This window comes from Oncorhynchus clarkii, chromosome 26, assembly GCF_045791955.1.
Source record: "Oncorhynchus clarkii lewisi isolate Uvic-CL-2024 chromosome 26, UVic_Ocla_1.0, whole genome shotgun sequence".
NCBI classification, from domain to species: domain Eukaryota; kingdom Metazoa; phylum Chordata; class Actinopteri; order Salmoniformes; family Salmonidae; genus Oncorhynchus; species Oncorhynchus clarkii.
In genome coordinates this window covers 2,946,531-2,967,376 of record NC_092172.1, presented here as the reverse complement: position 1 = coordinate 2,967,376, position 20,846 = coordinate 2,946,531, and the positions used below count along the sequence as shown (strand labels likewise).

Genomic DNA, 20,846 nt, shown 5'->3' with positions numbered 1-20,846 from the left:
ACGCCTCCCATAAAGAAAATGAGAATTACAAACAGGTTCAGCCCCTGGTTCGACTGTGATCTTGCAGAGTTACTCCATCTCAAGAATTGCATTTGGCGAAAGGATCGGCACACGCATACTCAGGCTGACTGGCTCTCATTCAGGCAAATGAGAAACAAGTGCACTCAGGCTATCCGGAAGGCCAAAGTTCGTTACTTTAAGGAGCAGTTCTCTCTCTGTGGGTCTAACCCCAAGAAGTTCTGGAAAACGGTTAAAGACCTGGAGAATAAACCCTCCTCATCACAGCTGCCCATGTCCCTTAATGTTGATGATGTGGTTGTTATTGACAAGAAGCACATGGCTGAGCTCTTTAATCACCACTTCAGTAAGTCAGGATTCCTATTTGACTCAGCCATGCATCCTTGCCCGTCCAACATTTTCTCATCTCCCACCCCTTCTAATGAGACTATCCCCGATGCTTCTCTCTCCTTTTCCCCTGCCCCTCTACAAAGTTTCCCCCTGCTGGCAGTCACTGAGTCTGAGGTGCTAATGGAGCTCCTTAAATTTGAACCTCAAAAAACATCTGTGTCAGATGGTTTAGACCCTGTCTTCTTTAGTTAAGGTTCCTGCCCCTATCATCGCAAAGTCTATCTCCAACCTTTTTAACCTCTCTCCTTTCTGGGGAGGTTCCCATTGCTTGGAAGGCAGCCACAGTTCGTCCTTTATTTAAAGGGCGCGATTAAGCTGATCCTAACTATTATAGGCCTATTTCTATTTTGCCCTGTTTATAAAAAGTGTTGGAAAAACTTGTCAATAATCAACTGACTGGCTTTCTTGATGTCTATAGTATTCTCTTGGTTATGCAATCTGGTTTCCGCTCAGGTTATGGATGTGTCACTGCAACCTTAAAGGTCTTCAATGATGTCACCATTGCCCTTGATTCTAAGCAATCAATTGTGCTGCTATTTTTATTACCTGGTTAAAGCTTTTGATAAGGTAGACCATTCCATTCTTGTGGGCCGGCTAAGGAGTATTGGTGTCTCTGAGGGGTCTTTGGCCTGGTTTTCTAACTACCTCAAAGAGTGCAGTTTATAAAGTCAGAATCTGCTGTCTCAGCCACTGCCTGTCACCAAGGGAGTACCCCAAGGCTCAATCCTAGGCCCCACGCTCTTCTCAATTTACATCAACAACATAGCTCAGGCAGTAGGAAGCTCTCTCATACATTTATATGCAGATTATAGTCCTATTCTCAGCTGGCCCCTCCCCGGATTTTGTGTTAAATGCTCTACAACAGCTTTCTTAGTGTCCAACAAGCTTCCTCTACTCTTAACATTGTTCTGAACACCTCCAAAACAAAGGTCATGTGGTTTGTTAAGAAGAATGCCCCTCCTCCCACAGGTGTTATTACTACCTCTGAGGGTTTAGAGCTTGAGGTAGTCACCGCATACAAGTTTTTGGGAGTATGGCTAGAAGGTGCACTGTCCTTTTCTCAGCACATATCAATGCTGCAGGCTAAAGTTAAATCTAGACTTGTTTTCCTCTATCGTAATCACTCCTCTTTCACCCCAGCTGCCAAACTAACCCTGATTCAGATGGCCATCCTACCCATGCTAGATTACGGAGACATAATTTATAGATCGGCAGGTATGGGTGCTCTTGAGCAGCTAGAGGTTCTTTACCATTCGGCAATCAGATTTGCAGATTTACTCCTCTGTAAACTGGTCATCTCTGTAAACCCGTCGCAAGACCCACTGGTTGATGCTTATTTATAAAAACCTCTTAGGCCTCACTCCCCCCTATCTGAGATATCTACTGCAGCCCTCATTCTCCATATACAACACCCGTTCTGACAGTCACATTCTGTTAAAGGTCCCCAAAGCGCACACATCCCTGGGTTGCTCCTCTTTTCAGTTTGCTGCAGCTAGCGACTGGATTGAGCTGCAACGAACACTCAAACTGGACAGTTTATCTCAAGCTCTTCATTCATAGACTCAATCATGGGCACTCTTACTGACAGTTGTGGCTGCTTTGTGTGATGTATTGTTGTCTCTACCTTCTTGACCTTTGTGCTGTTGATTGTGTCCAATAATGTTTGTACCATGTTTTTGTGCTGCTACCATGTTGTGTTGCTACCATGCTGTGTTGTCATGTTTTGCTGCCTTGTTATGTTGTCTTAGGTCTCTCTTTATGTAGTGTTGTCTCTCTTGTTGTGATGTGTTTTGTCCTATATTTATATTGTATTTATATTGTATTTATAAAATAAAAAAAAGAAGAGCCCAGACCCCTGTCCCCGCAGGAGGTGCTTTGCCTTTTGGTAGGCCGTCATTGTAAATAATAATTTGTTCTTAACTGACTTGCCTGGTTAAATAAATAAAACATTTACATTTGGACTCATCAGACCAAAGTACAGATTTCTATCGGTATAATGTCCATTGCTCGTGTTTCTTGGCTGAAGCAAGTCTCTTCTTATTATTGGTGTCCTTTAGTAGTGGTTTCTTTGCAGCAAATCGACCAACAAGGCCTGATTTACGCAGTCTCCTCTGAACAGTTGTGATGTGTGTTTCTTGAGCTCTGTGTAGTATTTATTTGAGCTGCAATTTCTGAGGCTGGTAACTAATGAACTTATCCTCTGCAGCAGAGGTAACTCTGGGTCTTCCTTTGGCGGTTCTCATGAGAGCCAGTTTTATCATAGCGCTTGATAGTTTTTGCAACTGCACTTGAAGAAACTTTAAAAGTTCTTGACATTTGACTGACCTTCACGTCTTAAAGTAAGGATGGACTGTCGTTTTATCTTTGCCTATTTGAGCTGCTCATGCCATAATATTGTCTTGTTTTTTTACCAAATAGGGCCATCTTCTGTATCCCACCCCTCCTTTGTGACAACACAACTGATTGTCTCAAACATATTAAGAATTGACATTTTTAAAACTATTTTATTTACCCTTTATCTCCCCAATTTTGTGGTATCCAATTGGTAGTTAGTCTTGTCTCATCGTTGCAACTCCCGTACGGACTCGGGAGTGGCAAAGGTCGAGAGCCGTGCGTCCTCTGAAACACAACCCAACCAATGCCGCACTGCTTCTTGACACAATGCCCGCTTAACCCGGAAGCCAGTCACACCAATGTGTTGGAGGAAACCACGTACACCTGGTGACAGTGTCAGCGTTCATGCACCCGGCCTGCCACAGAGCGCGTTGGGACAAGGACATCCCTGCCAGCCAAACCCTCCCCTAACCCAGACGACGCTGGGCCAATTGTGCGCCGCCCCATGGGTCTCCTGGCCACGACCAGCTGCCACAGAGCCTGGACTCAAACCAGGATCTCTAGTGGCACAGCTAGCACAAATTCACTTTTTAACAAGGCACACCTGTTAATTAAATGCATTTCAGGTGACTGCGAGTCAGGCCTAATCACCCAACATCAGTGCACGATGTCACTAATGCTTTTGTGGCTGAATACTGCAGGGACTTGCTTCCAATGTTCCAACATCTAATAGAAAGTCTTCCCAGAAGAGTGGAGGCTGTAATAGCAGCAAAGGGGGACCAACTCCATATTAATGCCCATGATTTTGGAATGATGTTCGAAGAGCAGGTGTCCACATACTTTTAGTAATGTATTGTATATGCTTCTCTAAGATAGGCTTTTTAGCGTGCATAGCGATGGTTATCAACTGTACCACAGAGATGGAACGTTAGTCACAGAAAATAAAGGTTGTGGCGGGTGTACGAGATTTGACGTCAGAAGATTTAGAGGGTGTGTTGAGTGGTGGAGTCCCGTCCTCTCAGGCCATTGGCCTGAGGTAGGGCCAGATAGGTTTAAATAGTGGAATAGGGTGGTGGGTTTTCAATGAATGTAGGATTAGATGGCAGGGCATTTTCTATTTATATTTTCCCTTTCCCTTTATTCCTTGCAAAGTATAAGGGACCCCAGTCTAATTGGTGGCGGTAATGCAACATGTATTGGATTCCAACTGCCATTAAACCTCATTATATCCAAATCTCTGGTTGATTTTACTGCTGGTTTAGACTTTGTCTGGGCAGTGTCTTAACATCATTCTACAACCTTCTCTGAACTGGGATTTTTCTTCTTCTTAAAACAGGTTTTAACAGGATTCCTAGAACCTTTTCTAAGATTCTTTGTGGATATGGGCCCTGGAATCTATCTGGTAAAGAAACCACAATTTCTGAAGACTTTCAACACTTGTGTTTGAAGTGTAGTAGGATTTCATAGAATCTGCAGAGAATTTGCAGCAACCAGCATACCACCCTGCATTCCACTGCTGGATTACCACTGACGCTAAGCAGGGTTGGTCTTGGTTGGTACCTGGATGGGAGGCCAGATGCTTCTTGAAGTTGTGTTGGTGTGTGAGTAGGAGGCACTCTTTCCTCTGATCCCAGGGCAGTTATTGGGGACATTATCCTTTGTGGGGTTCTGTCTTTTGGATGGGACATTAAAAGGGTGCCCTGACTATCTGTGGTCACTTATTGTAAGAGTAGGGGTGTTAAACAAATCAAATGTATTTATATCGCCCTTCTTACATCAGCTGACATCTCAAAGTGCTGTACAGAAACTCAGCCTAAAACCCCAAACGGCAAGCAATGCAGGAAGCACGGGGGCTAGGAAAAACTCCCTAGAAAGGCCAAAACCTAGGAAGAAACCTAGCGAGGAACCAGGCTATGAGGGGTGGCCAGTCCTCTTCTGGCTGTGCCGGGTGGAGATTATAACAGAACATGGCCAAGATGTTCAAATGTTCATAAATGACCAGCATGGTCAAATAATAATCACAGTAGTTGTCGAGGGTGCAACAGGTCAGCACCTCAGGAGTAAATGTCAGTTGGCTTTTCATAGCCGATCATTCCGAGTATCTCTACTGCTCCTGCTGTCTCTAGAGAGTTAAAAACAGCAGGTCTGGGACAGGTAGCACGTCCGGTGAACAGGTCAGGATTCCATAGCCACAGGCAGAACAGTTGAAACTGGAGCAGCAGCACAACCAGGTGGACTGGGGACAGCAAGGAGTCATCATGCCAGGTAGTCCTGAGGCATGGTCCTAGGGCTCAGGTCCTCCGCGAGAGAGAAAGAGAATTAGAGAGAGCATACTTAAATTCACACAGGACACCGGATAAGACAGGAGAAATACTACAGATATAACAGACTAACCCTAGCCCCCCCGACACAAACTACTGCAGCATAAATACTGGAGGCTGAGACGGGAGGGGTCAGGAGACACTGTGGCCCCATCCGATGATACCCCCGGACAGGGCCAAACAGGTAGGATATAACCCCACCCACTTTGCCAAAGCAGAGCCCCTACACCACTAGAGGGATATCTTAACCCCAGTGTCTTGGTTAAATTCCCAATCTGACCATCATTGTACATAAATTATGTACAATATTTTAGCTGATTCAATTTCAAAATGCTTTATAGTCAAATATAAAAATGCATTAATTTTGTGCTCTAAATATTTTTTACGAGCACACATTTTGCTGGTAGGTAGGATATGTATGTATCCTCGCCACAGAGGCGCTCATAAATGACTGATTACGTAACTGCCGCATTTCATTACTTAACAACATCCGGTTAGCATCCATAGCTACTTGTTTGCAACTGAAATCCCTGTGCTTGATATTGCATCTATGTTATTTGACTTTTGCCACTGACAGTGTTCAGGTTTGCTAAAAGAAGGTGCTGTTACTTGAAAGGGGCAGACAAGATAACGACTTCAGCTCAGGTAAGGAAATCGATTTATTTGCTAGTTACGTTAGCAGAGCAAGCTAGCTAACCAGAGCTAGCTGGCTAACGCTGGGAACTTATTTACGTCGATAAGCCTCCCGCGGCGTATGGCTATTTAATAGTGTCAGTGATTGAACTACACGCAAATGTCAGTGAGATAAATAAACTGGCCAATTAACGTTAGCTGGAAGCAACCTCAGTTGTACTAACTATGTGGTGACTAACGTCAAGATGGCGACAAGTGCGGTCGCTTCAACCGTGTTCGCCTAATTTAAACTTTAATATCCTTCTAACTTTTTTAGAAGCCATGAAAAAACTGTTTAAAACTAGGACTATAAAATAATTCCTCCATTAGTCGAAAGAACCTTCTAACGTGTCGCAAGAGGAAAATGTAAAGAAGGCTGAGCTAGCCACAAGGATGCTGTGAAGAATTGAAACGTTAGCTAGTTACTGAACAGATTACTCGACAGCCATCCCCTTGGCTCTGACTCATCTGAGGACGACATGCTGCTTACTGATGCGGAAGGGGTTTTGAGTGACTCGGATATCGCAGACCCAAATAAAGCCCTGCCCACAAGATGAAGCGAAATGATATCGCTCTTTATGATCTGCATGTTTACATCATCCAAGGAATTACTCGGTTAAAATCGACGAGAGGGCTGACAACCTGGAGAATATGGTGAGGGAGAACGCATTATGCGTCTGTGAATGTTGCATTTAGCGAGATTCAAGTTATCAACAAACGGGGTTCCAGAAGAGACCAACGAAAATGTAAAGGTGATATCAGCCTGAATGTGGCACCTGAGCTTTGAAAGAAGTACATGGATAATGCTGTGGATGTTGCCATCTCCTTGGAGGTCAATAAAATAAATGGTCCCGCTCGGTGATAATCCTGTTTGCATCCCGTTTCGAGAGTTTTTGTTGTAACCCGTTGAATCACTTCAACTTCACAGAGAAGTTTTTACTTTCTATTATTTTATTTGACTTAATGGATTTGAAGCTGTTTACTGTTTTCTATTTTGGAAAGACTGCGATGCGGATCTTATTTTTGTACAAGAGACGCAATTCATGCTCGGAAGACAATACTTTTTGGAAATGTCAATGACCTGGTTAGCGAACGGCTCTCTTGATTCAGCGGGGGTTGCCATTCTAGCCCACAATTTGAAAGGCAACGTTTTAGTGTCTAAAGCAGATACTAAAGGACAGTGGTTATTGATATTCCTGATAGACAATGTGTAATACACTGAGTGTACAAAACATAAAGAATTACCTTCCCTTTTGCCCTCAGAACGGTCTCAATTCGATGGGCTATGGACTCTACAAGGTGTCAAAAGCACTTCATAGGGATGCTGGCCCATGTTGACGCCACAGTTGTGTCAACTTGGCTGGATGTCCTTTGGGTGGTGGACCATTCTTGATACACACGGGAAACTGTTGAGAATGAAAAATCCAGCAGTGTCACAGTTCTTGACACAAACTTGTGTGCCTGGCACCTACTACCACACCCCTTTCAAAAGCACTTAAATATTTTTCCCCCTCTGAATGGCACACACATAATCCATGTCTCGTCTTGAGTCTTAAAAATCCTTCTTTAATCTGTCTCCTAATCTTTTCATGCATACAATTAACTTAAAGGGTGGAGAAAAAAAAAGTGAAATATTTTTCTTCTCATTGATTTTAATATATTATAAAACATCCCTAATAGGTATAAATAGCAAATTATCAAAGTATCTAGTGTTTGTCAATGTAACTTGTCTATAGTGTAAAATGCTTTTTTGTGTGTCTCTGGTTTTATGCTTTTGTTGTGTGGTGTTTTGCACAATGTTCGTGTGACTCAATACAACAACAAAAAACAGCTAGCTAGTACAAGTGTTCTAGTACAGTGTTGGGTAGCTAATGTAATGTTGATGTCAACAATTTGATATCTAGTTAGCTTAACAGTTGGTATGGTCAAAGTGATAGACCACATAGCCTGTTGTTTCCAATGGTAGCAAATTAATCATAGTGGGCAGAGCCAAGCACGAGCTAGTGGGATCCTATTGGTGTGTTCTTGCATTTATTTGCATATTTCTGTTAGGGAACGCCTACTCTGAAGTGCACGTGTGCAATAACTCAATTAGCCATGCACTCCTTCTAAACTCAATTTTTTTTAAACTTTGGCAATGGGTAAAGTTTACAAAACGCAGTCCACTCTGTTTGTTACAGATTTTGGTTTTGGAAAACAGAAAACTGTATGGAGATTAAATGTTTAATCGATGAGAAAATTGGCAGAATATTGGCCGAAATCTATCTTGCTCCATCTTCTCCCACTTGCTGCCCACTGGGCTTCTTTGCATCACCATATTTGGTAGTGAGTGGAAACTCCAACCGGATGCTTTAGTTATGGAGCAATGAGAGACATTTCACAGGATCTATCTGTGGTATGGCTGTGATAGCTATCTGATGGAGAACATACAGTAAACCTTTGTCATCATTGCCATCTCACACCCCTAGTTTCATTGCCAAATGATCAGAACTTGGACTGCACGAATAGCATGACCTACTGTACGTTTGACAAGTGAATTTTATTAATGGCAGCTACTTCCTCAATAACAATGTTACTTTCTTGTCTTGAGACGGACCTTTTGGAGCCCTTGACACACTTTAATTAGTAAAGGTGGTGTCTTATAGGCCTAGATTAACCTAACCTAATTGTTACTTTTCAGGAAATGACCATACTGTGCATGAAATCCAAATTGCAGTTGTGGTTCTGATTAATCAGTGACTCATTCAAGAATTCTGATCGCCTATAGGCATATCTCAGATACCAATGCCAAGAATGTGTTCAATAACATTCTCTAACCCACTTAGTCACGTGACTTGGCTTTGATTTAAACTGAAATTCATTGAAAAATAAGCAGTGAATGTAAAATTACTCCTCTCTCTCTCTCTCCAGATGTGACGGTGCCGTCTTGCTGTGTGCCATGAGTAACAGCCACCCCCTGCGGTCACTGACTTCGGTTTCAGAGATAGACCACCTGCACCTGCTGTCGGAGCACCTGGGCGCTCTGGTGTCTGGCGAGGAGTACAGTGATGTCACCTTTGTTGTCGAGGGGAAGCGCTTCCCTGCCCACCGGGTCATCTTGGCGTCACGGTGCCAATATTTCAGGTAACTAGTAACTAGGGCTGGGACTGTTATTGGTCAGCCAAATTACTGCGGTTACCTTAATACGTTTTTAACGAGTTATTTTTTTAAAGACTCACATTTTATCCTTTCCTCTGTTCATGACTGCATGTGCTGCTGTAGGAGAGGGGCGATGCCTAGGCAACCAAAGACTTGTTTGCTACAACATCTGGCATGTTTCAGCTAGGAGCAACAATGTTTCATGTCCATGTTAGTGTAGAGACCATGTTCCAGCAGAAACTGACTCAACCACACAAATCATGGCTGTCTGCTTTGTCAGTTGTTATGAGGCTTATTTTGTTTTCATGACGGTCTTCATCCATAATCGTTGGTAACACAGTTATACGGTAATTGTGCCAACCCTACTAGTGACTACAGGTTACTTTAGTAACTGTCTCTGAAGTCTAAACCATGAGTAGGCAAGGCTGGGTCGCGTTTATTTAGGGCACGAAGATTAGCGCATTCTAGCCAATTGGTCAAGGTAATCCCTCCCTGTTTGTTTGGTGCCTAAGGAACATGACACTGGTCCTTGTATCATAACCAATGTATCCATTCGAGATTGACCCAACTAGCCTATTTGAATCAGGTGCTGCAGTGCTGGGTTGAAATCCTCCCATAGCTCTTCAGGTTGAAGGTGCTCCCAACCCCTTCTTTACACAAACCTGACAAGCATTCCTCCATCCCTCCACAGAGCCATGCTCTTTAATGGCATGAAGGAGTCCCAGCCCCAGGCCGAGGTGCCTCTGGAGGACACTCAGGTTGAGGCATTCTCCATGCTCCTGCAGTACCTGTACACGGGCCGGGCGAGCCTGAGTACGGCCCGCGAGGACGTTTTACTGGACTTCCTGGGCCTGGCGCACCGCTACGGCCTCCAGCCACTAGAGGACAGCACCTGTGAGTTTCTGCGCACGGTGCTGCACACGCAGAATGTATGCTTGGTGTACGATGTGGCCAGCCTCTACTGCCTGGGGGGCCTGGCGCAGGCGTGCTGCGCCTACATGGACCGGCAGGCGCCCGATGTGCTGGCATCAGACTGCTTCCTCACTCTCTCTAAGGTGAGACAGTGGCAAACGTGGAAGGGAAGGGTGATATGCAAATACCTAGTAATAAAGTGCTGTATATGGATAGATGGATAAAAGGTAAAGCTGTATGGAAAGAACTTAAAGGTATGATGAGATGGATGGCTGGACAAACGAACAGTTGAAAGAAGTTATGATGACGGTATGTTTGGATGGATGAAAGTATGATGCATGGATGGATAAAAGTTGACACTATGTTATGGTGGATGGATGAAAGCATATTTTGATGGATTTAGATGAAAAGGGTCCATGTCCTTTCTCTCCCTCTGCAGACTGCTCTTCTGGCTGTGGTGCAGCGGGACTCGTTTGCCGCCACCGAGCGGGAGATCTTCCAGGCGCTGTGCCGCTGGTGCCGGCACAACTGTAACAACGAGGTGGCAGCGCAGGAAGTGATGTCGGCAGTGCGCCTGCCCCTCATGAGCCTGATGGAGATGCTAAATGTGGTGCGGCCCTCTGGCCTCCTCAGTCCCGACAACTTGCTCGACGCCATTCAGACGCGCTCGGAGAGCCGCGACATGGACCTTAACTACCGAGGCATGCTCAGTGAGTAACTGGTCATAATAGCCATAATAACACTATTAAACGTGGACATCAATCTTTGACAAAACTGTGGTGGTGTGTCTACTTGTTGAAATTACACTGAACAAAAATTAAAATGTAACATGTAACAATTTCAAAGATTTTATTGAGTTACAGTTCATATTAGGAAATCAGTCAATTTGAAATAAATTCATTAGGCCCTAATCTATGGATTTCACATGACTGGGAATACAGATATACATTTGTTGGTCACAGATGCCTTAAAAAAAAAAGGTAGGGGCGTAGATCAGAACCAGTTGGTATCTGGTGTGACCACCATTTACCTCATGCAGCACGATGCATCTCCTTCGCGTATAGTTGCTCAGGTGGTTTGGTGGTTGTGGCCTGTGGAATGTTGTCCCACTCCCAATGCAATTGTGTTCGTTGTCTGTAGCTTATGCCTGCCCATGCTATAACACCACTGCCACCATGGGGCACTTTGTTTACAATGTTGACATCAGCAAACCACTCGCCCACACAACACCATACACGCCATCTGCCCGATACAGTGGAAACTGGGATTCATCCGTGAAGAGCACACTTCTCCAGTAGCCATCGACAGTGAGCATTTGCCCACGGAAGTTGCCGAACTGCAGTCAGTTCAGGACCCTGGTGAAGACTACGAGCACGCAGATGAGCTTCCCTGAGATGGTTTAAGACAGTTTGTGCAGAAATTCTTTGGTTGTGTAAACCCACAGTTTCATCAGCTGTCTGGGTGGCTGGTCTCAGATGATCCCGCAGGTGAAGAAGCCGAATGTGGTCCTGGGCTGGTGCGGTAACACGTGGTCTGAGGTTGTGAGGCTGGTTGACCGTACGGCCAAATTCTCTACAATGATGTTGGTGGGGGCTTATGGAAGAGAAATAAACATTCAATTATTTGGCAATGGCTCTGGTGGATATTCCTGCAGTCACCATGCCAATTTTCGTCCTCGCTCAACTTGAGACATCTGTGGTGTTGTATGACAAAACTGCACATTTTTAGTGTCCTTTTATTGTCCCCCAGCACAAGGTTTACCTGTAATGATCATGCTGTTTAATCAGCTTCTTGATATACCACACCAGTAAGGTGGATGGTTTATCTTGGCAAAGGAGAAATGCTCACTAACAGGGACATAAACAATTTTGTGGGGGGAAAAATAGTTGCAAAAAGCTTTTTGTGTGTATAGGACATTTATGGGATCTTTTATTTCAGTATAGATAGAGAATGATTAGTAAATGTGAAGAGCATTAACTGGGTAGCATTTTTTGAGCAAATAGTAATGGTAACTGATGGTATCCTCTGTGAGGATGGGGTTATGCTTCCCCTTTCACCTCTTTCTAATGCTTTTGAATACACCACTAGCTGATCCCAAAAGTGACCTAAACGGTGCCCCTTGACCCCCCCCCCCTTCCCCCACCAGTCCCTGAGGAGAACATTGCCACCATGAAGCACGGTGCCCAGGTGGTGAAGGGCGAGCTGAAGTCGGCGCTGCTGGACGGAGACACGCAGAACTATGACCTGGACCACGGCTTCTCCCGGCACCCCATCGAGGAGGACGGGCGAGCAGGCATCCAAGTCAAGCTGGGCCAACCCTACATTGTCAACCACGTACGCCTGTTGCTGTGGGACCGCGACAGCAGGTAACACCATTGACAAATTGTTGGTGGTGACGGTTTCTTATTTTTCTTCTTGTAATTGCACATCTCCATGATGATATTATTGGGGTTCCTTAGACAAACACTTCAGCCAATTTGAGATCTGATCTTTGCATTGCAACTGCAAAAGAGAACCCCGTAACACCTTTCAAACCTGGGTGAAATTCTTCATTCATGTTAGGCAGTCTGAATGTTCACAATTCTGCTTGCATTTTCTTTTTTGAAATAGATTTTGATAGATTCTGTTTCCATATATTAATGCATCTGTTGGATTGTGTCAAGAAATTAGTATGACCCTAAGCATGGATTTGTGATAGTGTACATCACTCTTTCTCTCTATTTAGGTCGTACTCTTACTATGTGGAGGTGTCTATGGATGAGCTGGACTGGGTGCGTGTAGTGGACCACTCCAAGTTTCTCTGTCGTTCCTGGCAGAGTCTATTCTTCACAGCGCGTGTCTGCAGGTAAACTAACACACAGAGACCAAACCGCAAAGCAAAAACTTGCTTACCCCTCTATTATAAATGAGAATTTTGAAAATCCTTGTAAATAAGAATTGGTATTGAAGGGAGTTGCCTGGTTAAATGAATGAAGTTTACATTTTTCAATGGGGGTAAAATGACAACTGTGGATGTATTTGGTTAAATATGACGGTCTAGCATAATAATGCACCTATAGACTAGTGTGATATGGTATCTTTACATTCATACAATTCGGCTACTTGTCTCATGAGCTGTTTTGTTTTGTCTCACAGGTATGTACGCATTGTGGGGACACACAACACCGTGAACAAGGTGTTCCACCTGGTGGCCTTTGAGTGCATGTTCACACAGCGACGATACATTCTGGAGAAAGGACTCCTGGGTAAGGATGTTTTTCTGTCAGTTCTTGGGGATATTTTCATAGCTTTTCTATTAGGGATTGGGTGAAATATGTTCCCAGATCAGTTTTCTTTGTTTAGTATGCCAATACTGAATGTCCATAGAGATACTAAGGGCTGGTTTACTGAACCTATATGGAAACAAAAATATAAATGCAACAGTACATAAAATAAAATCAGTTTATTGAAATAAATAAATTAGGCCTTAATCTATGGATATCAGTTGACTGGGACTACAGATATGTATATTTTGGTCACAGATACCAGAAAAAAGGTAGGGGCGTGGATCAGAAAGCCAGTCAATATCTGGTGTGACCACCATGTGCCTCATGCAGCACGACACATCTCCTTCGCATAGAGTTGATCAGGCTGTTGATTGTGGAATGTTGTCTCACTACTCTTCAATGCCTGTATGAAGTTGCTGGATATTGTCAGGATCTGGAACACGCTGTCGTACACGTCGATCCAGAGCACCACAAACATGCTCAATGGGTGACATGTCTGGTGAGTATGCAGGCCATGGAAAAACTGGGATATTTTCAGCTTCCAGGAATTGTGTATAGATCCTTGCAACATGGGGCCATGCATTATCGTGCTGTAACATGAGGTGATGACGGCGGATGACTGGCACGACAATGGGCCTCAGGATCTCATCACGGTATCTCTGTGAATTCAAATTGCCATCGCTAAAATTAAATTGTGTTCGTTGTCTGTCCGTTGGTTGTCTGTTCACAATGTTGACATCAGAAAACCGATCTCCAACACAACGCCTTACACGCTTTCTGCCATCTGCCTGGTACAGTTGAAACCGGGATTCATCCATGAAGAACGCACTTCTCCAGTGTGCCAGTGGCCATCGAAGGTGAGCATTTGCCCTCTGAAGTCAGTCATCACGCCGAACTGCAGTCGGGTCAAGACCCTGGTGAAGAACGACGAGCACGCTGATAAACTTCCCTGACACTGTTTCTGACAATTTGTGAAGAACGTCTTCGGTTGTGCAAACCCACATTTTCATTAGCTGTCCGGGTGGCTGTTTAGAGACGATTCCGCAGGTGAAGAAGCCTGATGTGGATGTCCTGGACTGGTGTGGTTACACGTGGTCTACAGTTGTGAGGTTGGTTGAACGTACTGCCAAATTCTCTAAAACAACATTGGTGGTGGTGTATTGGTAGCAAAATGAACATTCAGTTCTCTGGCAACAGCTTTGGTGGATATTCCTCCAGTCAGCGTGCCAATTGCACACTCCCTCAACTTGAGGCATCTGTCATTGTGACAAAACTGCAAATTTTAGTGGCCTTTTATTGTCCCCGCACAAGGTGCACCTGTGTTGATCATGCTGTTTAATCAGCTTCTTGATATGCCACACCAGTCAGGTGGATGGATTATCTTGGCAAAGGAGAAATGCTCAATAGCAGGTGTCGTGTCTTTGGCTATGCCGGATTAAGTGATATGACATGCTATTCTATAAAATCCTTTCTCTGTAATTAATGTTACCTGATTGAGCTAATCATGTAAATGTAATTAACTAGAAAGTCGGGGCACCACGAAAGAGTGTTTATAGAGCTGTTATCTTCCGAATATACTCTTAAAGACCTAGTAATATGTTACATCAATAGCAGTCAATATTAATCGTCACCTTATTTCAGTCTCTTCTGAAAGCTGTACATTCTTGGTTATCTTCACGAACCCTGGCTAACAAGTTGAATCAGCAATACAAAATTGGGTTTAATTATTTATTTACTAAATACCTAACTAATCACACAGAATTTCATATACACAGAATTAATCTTACCTTGATTACAAATTATGGCATAAAGGAAAACGTCTCTAGCGGACAGAACAGATATGACAGCTGGTTACACAAAGAAAAGGGGGCTGGGTTTGAGTGAAAGAGCAGGAAGACTTGAGGAACAAAGGAAGAAGCCATGCTATCGTAAATACAGTATCTTATGCATTCTAAATTACTGTCCATTTGGAAAAGGAAAATGCAAAAAAGATTTACTCTGAGCTGCGCTTCAATAGTTTGGCGGTAGATGGAAGGCCGTGTTGCCCAACAGAGTCCTTTGAAGAGTGTCTGGTGGGAAATGGGATACGTTGTAGTGTCGTCGTTGTGTGGTAGACGGGATACTCTGTCCTCTCCTAGCCCACGTTTACAGCGGCCGCTGCTAACTCAACGGCTAGGAGGTATCACTTCTGTAGCGAATAAGAGTTCAAAGTTCATACCATTTGCAACCAAAGCTCACGCTGAGGTTGGCTTCATTCTGTAGTACCTATCTGAATCCTTCTGACGTCGGAACGTCATCTTAATGTACCCGGAACAGGAGGTTACATTTTCGTCAAGGTTTTATATAGTGGTGGGAGAAGGGTGTGTTTCATAGTTTATAGCCCATGTCTCTTCACAGGGGAGGGCCACTGATTTGAGCAGAGCAGTAACCTTATGAAAACCCAATCTCTCATTTGGAAGCTAAAATTACATTTAATCTTTTCACCAATAATTTTATATTTAAACATTTGAATTGCACAACAATTCCATGTGAATCTGATAACTATAATGTGTCGACTTTCCCAGATACAGTTTAGGTCATCCTGTCATCAGTCATAATGTCTCAGATGACACCCGAACTGACATCATATTCATTAAGTACCAACGCATATTTTCAACTGGTATTATTACTGAAATATGGTTCCTTTCCCTCCACTTGTTTGATTTTCCCAGACTCTGTTTAACAAAGGCGATTCAAGAGTCCCTCTGTAGAGTCAAGAGAGAGGGAAGGGAGAAAGGTATTTATGGGGGGGGGGTCATTAACCTTACCCACAGGCCAACGTCATGATCAGGGATGTGAACAAATTTGTGTGAGCTGAGCTTGTGCGAATGAAAGATTTCTGTGATCTTTTATTTCAGCTCATGAAACCATGGGAACAACACTTTACATGTTGCATTTATATTTTTGTTCTGTATATTTTGAGCCTATTCCTGGATTAAAAAGCACAAATACTGAAGCATGTTTCTAGTCAGCACATGTATTCAAAAGGTCTCCGTTGGAGTGCTGATCAAGGATCTGGTCCTCCTTGTCTATCTTATTCCTTATGATCTACAAGGCTAAAATAGATTCAATATCACCACTCATACTTTTACTTTGGGAATTTCCAGTACTTGACTTAATCCCAGTTTTCCAGACCCCAGTTGATTTTCTTGTAAGAAACCTCTTTTGTGATTAAGCTACTAGCCAAATCCTCACTCACCATTCCCTCAACACCCCCTATTCAAGTCCCCGACCGTAACGTGGCAACCATCGCATGCGGGGCCAGTGTGATCGAGGGTGTGAGCCGGAGCCGCAACGCCCTGCTCAACGGGGACACCTCCAACTACGACTGGGACTCGGGCTACACCTGCCACCAGCTAGGCTCAGGGGCCATCGTCATCCAACTGGCCCAGCCCTACATGTTGGGCTCACTCAGGTAAGGGCGCTGTGCCTGAAATTGCACCCTATATAGTGCACTAATACAGTGCACTACTTTAGCCAGAGTTGATGCCATTGTCATCCAGCTCAGGTTGGGGGAGTGACCGAGACCCTGCCCTCAGCATCAGTCCAATGGTTTGTGTGTGTTTCTGGACAGACTGCTGCTCTGGGACTGTGATAACCGCAGTTACAGTTACTACATCGAGCTGTCCACCAACCAGCAGCAGTGGACCAAGGTGGTGGACCGTACCAAAGTGGCTTGCAGGTGAGAATGTGAATCCCCCTGTTTCAACGTATTCTTCTCTTGTCCCTCTCTTCTCTGCTGGTCTCTGTTATTTGCTTACTGTTTATTTATTTATTTTATTTTTTGTGGACAACTGTAAATTGTAAGTTTCCACTGTAGGGAAACATGGACAAGGAACAAGAATGGAGCCTTTTTTAATAGGGTTGTGCAAATCCCTGTTTTTGTGACAAAAAAAGAACTCTAAGCAGACCAAACTATTTGGTCCTTTAAAAACCTGCTTTATGTCAAATGGTATGTGCTATAGCTTAGACAGTAAACACGTCACTCAACATAATGTTAGTTTCCAACATTAGAAACTAGAAATTTTAAATCTGCTTCATGTTTAAAAAATAATGTATGACCTCTTCATGTTTGGTTTCCTTGCCACACTTTTTCTGAGTATCATGATACTTGTCACAAGCCTACTTTTTGGTTGTCAAGGTTTTGGCTGCTCTACAACTACTTAAATGTTGCAGGAGTAGCATTTTATCTAACAATTTTAGATTGGCCGTAAAAAAAAAAAAGACAGCCACTTAAGCTTATGACCATATCGATCAAACTAAAGATCTGTTGGTCAGATCGGGGTGGCAGGGTAGCCTAGTGGTTAGAGCTTTGGACTAGTAACCGGAAGGTTGCAAGATCGAATTCCTGTGCTGACAAGGTAAAAATCTGTCGTTCTGCCCCTGAACAAGGCAATTAACCCACTGCTCTAACCACTAGGCTACCCTTCCTAGGCCGTCATTGAAATTAAGAATTTGTTCTTAACTGACTTGCCTAGTTAAATAAAAAATAAAATAACTCTAGAATTTAACAAGAAAAGACAACAATGTCACTCACTGACTCACTATATATTTAAGGACTAAGCTTTTTGTTTACATTGTTCAAAATCCAACTACTCTGCTCTAATTTATTGGACACTTTGTCAAATACAATATGATGGCATGCATCCCAAATGGCATCCTATTTCCAACAGGTCCTGTAAGGAATGGAGAGCAATTAGGGACATAACCATAGAAATATCAACTTTTTATTTATTAATTGGCCCATCCTCCTTGGAGGACAAAAGAATATCAACATTGTTTGTCTTGGTGTTGAAGGTCTTGGCAGACGCTGGTGTTTGACAAGCACCCCGCCTCCTTTGTGCGCATCGTGGGGACCCACAACACATCCAACGAGGTGGGGAGAGATGAGCAGGCTCGGGAAGTGAGCTGAACCTCGATGAGTCACACACCCCTAATGGTGTCCCAAAGCTGTCTCTCTTTCCTTATTTTCTGTCTTCCATCCCTTTCTTTTTTCCTCTTCCATTCCTCCCCCTCTTTCTCGCTCACCCTTTCTCCCTTCTACATGCTACCTAATTTTTCATCCATCCAAAGTAACACACCTGCCTTTCTTTCTCGGGTCATTTGAATATGATGTCTGACCACACCATGTAGAAAAGCATTTTAACAATCAAACATGTGTAAGCAGTTGATGTTGTTCTTCAATAAAACAGATCCCAAAGCAAATCAGGTGAATAAAATAGGTTTATTCAAAGAGAACAAATCTTAGTTATGCTTCAAAGTAGGTCATTCTTCCAAGTCCTCAGCAATTCTCCTCCACAGAACAAAGTGACAGGATATAATTTATAACCCAACCCTAGCCTGTGGTTGACCAATTAGAATTTATTGCAATATAATGGGGCCAATACCAAGTATCCTGTTTCAGTCTCAATGTATAGACAATTTGAACCAATAAGAACTTGCCACATGTGTCCCGGACTGAAATTCCTCCCGTGTCTCTGACCCATTACTCTTCAGTTCCCCATTACAGAAAAACAACAAGAAGATCAATTTCCATTGATCATTAATTCCCTCTTGACCTTAAGTCCTCTGCGTTGTGTATTTATCTTTGAATATTCTTAGACATGCATAGCTGTAAAAGTAACTAAATGTAAACATATACTTTCTGAAATAATGAAAATCACAGCACTTGCACTGTATTTATTATTTGAATCTGTATTATAACCTCTCTCTGTCCCTCAGGTGTTCCACTGCGTCCACTTCGAGTGCCCCGCCCAGCTCGAAACAGAGGTCAAAGAGGGCAGCCCGAACTCTAAGTCCCAGCAGCCTCCGCTACAGCCCCAATCACCCTCCCAGTCCCAGCTCCAACTCCCCACCCGGCCTTCCTCTGCCTCCTCGTCCTCACACTCCCACCCCCTCTAAGGGGTTTGCCAACCCCAACCTCCCCCTTAGACTCCAGGAGAAAACCACAGACATTACCTTAGGCATCTCAATCCACACAAGCTTCTTTTGTGATGTTACTCGACATAATATGCTGCTCAAATGAAATAAATATATATTTATATGAAATTAAACCCTAGTTGTTGAATGTGATGTTGATGTTGTGCCTGACAAGGGAAAGTTCAACATTTCTTTTTACTTTTCAAGAAGCAGCTGATTCTTCATTTTAATGACCAATTTAACCATCCCATCCATATTCACTCCATTTACAGTGCTTTCTCCATGTGTTTGGAGACTAAAGCTACAATTGTTATTTTAGCGCTCTACTCCAGTGTTTCAGATTTGATGACAAGACAGAATTCAATAACAAGCATGAATTAATAAAGCATTTATGCAATCAAATGTACATTTCATGGAATCAGATTTACAAACTGGGCGTGACTTTAGATCAAATGATGAACCCTAAATGGTAGGTAGGGAGATGGAGGTGGTGAGCTTTGGGCCATTTCGGAATGGACCCCTAGACTCTATGCCATATGCACTTGTGGGCATCCTACTAAATTACTTTTGATTCTGTAACTCTATGCTTGTGGAGATGTGATAGAAGTTGACCGGTGCACCACAGTATGAGTCTTAACCTAGTGGTCAAACAATGAAATTGTTCCAATAGTTTTTCCACCATAAATTTTTCCCATGGGGGATTTTAGAAACACTTAAAATGTGTTTCGTGTAGGCTTACTCTGGTGTGCCGTTTTGATAACCGTGTAAATCTCTAGGAAATTGTGACATCAATATATTTGCTTGTATTTTACCCCCCCAAAAATGGAATGCTTATCAGCGGCTAATGTGTTCATATTTTCTGAGATGTGAATACCAACTATGTCTACTTCACCATCCGCCCATTTTTATTGGTAAACTACAAGGTAGTGTAAACATTTTCTTTTAACGATCCAATACTTAATATGGTACACTAATCATAATTAGGGTTTAGTCCTTGAGATGCTGGTAAAGTGATCAAGATATTCAATGAGACTGCAGGGATCCAGATTGCAGATTTAAGAAAAAAACTTGAGTCATCGTTGACACTTTTTTTTTTTTTCTCCATCCCCTGGATTTCTAACCCCTTGATGTTCTTGTTGGATCTCATTTTAATAGCTAGCATTTCAATGGCCTTAATAAATAGATATGGAGACAACGGACAGCCTTGTTTTAAAAGCTCAATGCTTTCTGAGAAGTAACCGTTATTTACTATTTTACATCTGGGGTTGATGTACATAACTTTAACCCATTGTATAAGAGATTCACTGAAATTAAAGTACTCCAGGCCTTTATATATACATTCTAGACATACTTTATCAAATGCCTTTTCAAAATCTTCTATAAAGACCAGGTCTGGTATCTTTGATGTTCCATAATGTTCAATTGTTTCAAGTAATTGTCGTATATTATCTCCAATATATCTTCCATGTATAAAGCCTGTCTGATCAGGATGAGAAATATCTGGTAAAACCTTTTTTTATTCTATGCACTATGCATTTCACCAGGATTTTCGCATCACAACATTGAAGTGTAAGAGGCATCCAGTTTAAATGGACTGAATCTGTATACTTGTTTAAAAAATAATGAAATTAGACCACCTTGTTGAGTACCTGAAAGGCGACCATTTTTATAGGAATAATTAAAACATGCTAATAAAGGATCTTTGAGTACATAATAAAAGGTCTGATATACCTCTACTGGTATAACCTCAAGCCCTGGGGTTTTTCCAGACTGAAAAGATTGAATTGCCTCAAAGTTCCTCCTCTGTAAATTGGCCATCACACAGTTCTGAAGTGGT

The 20,846-nt window shown here is 43.0% G+C and overlaps 1 protein-coding gene across 3 annotated transcripts; it reads left to right on the top strand.

The window, feature by feature from the left end:
• The first annotated feature begins 5,533 nt into the window (after positions 1 to 5,533).
• On the top strand, positions 5,534 to 19,411 carry LOC139385122 (BTB/POZ domain-containing protein 9-like). Of its 3 annotated transcripts, none has more exons than XM_071130192.1 (11): positions 5,534 to 5,708; positions 8,646 to 8,858; positions 9,565 to 9,928; positions 10,225 to 10,495; positions 11,932 to 12,151; positions 12,511 to 12,630; positions 12,921 to 13,030; positions 16,316 to 16,505; positions 16,665 to 16,772; positions 17,888 to 17,966; positions 18,812 to 19,411. In XM_071130192.1, exons 2-11 carry the CDS (start codon positions 8,674 to 8,676, stop codon positions 18,989 to 18,991), a joined length of 1,827 nt encoding a protein of 608 aa, XP_070986293.1. In that variant the 5' UTR covers positions 5,534 to 5,708; positions 8,646 to 8,673; the 3' UTR covers positions 18,992 to 19,411. The 3 variants fall into 3 exon arrangements, with proteins under 3 accessions (XP_070986293.1, XP_070986292.1, XP_070986294.1); XM_071130191.1 differs by having other exon boundaries at positions 5,546 to 5,708; positions 17,888 to 17,993; XM_071130193.1 differs by having other exon boundaries at positions 5,546 to 5,708; positions 17,888 to 18,029; positions 18,812 to 18,885.
• The last annotated feature ends 1,435 nt before the right edge of the window (positions 19,412 to 20,846 follow it).

What these genes read in the sequence shown, in the direction of transcription:
- LOC139385122 (XM_071130191.1), top strand. Translation starts at nt 8,674, where the DNA reads ATGAGTAACAGCCACCCCCTGCGGTCACTGACTTCGGTTTCAGAGATA. An exon ending in GCTTCCTCACTCTCTCTAAG is followed by an intron (nt 9,929 to 10,224) that starts GTGAGACAGTGG and finishes CTCCCTCTGCAG; the next exon opens with ACTGCTCTTCTGGCTGTGGT. An exon ending in CGTACCAAAGTGGCTTGCAG is followed by an intron (nt 16,773 to 17,887) that starts GTGAGAATGTGA and finishes TTGGTGTTGAAG; the next exon opens with GTCTTGGCAGACGCTGGTGT.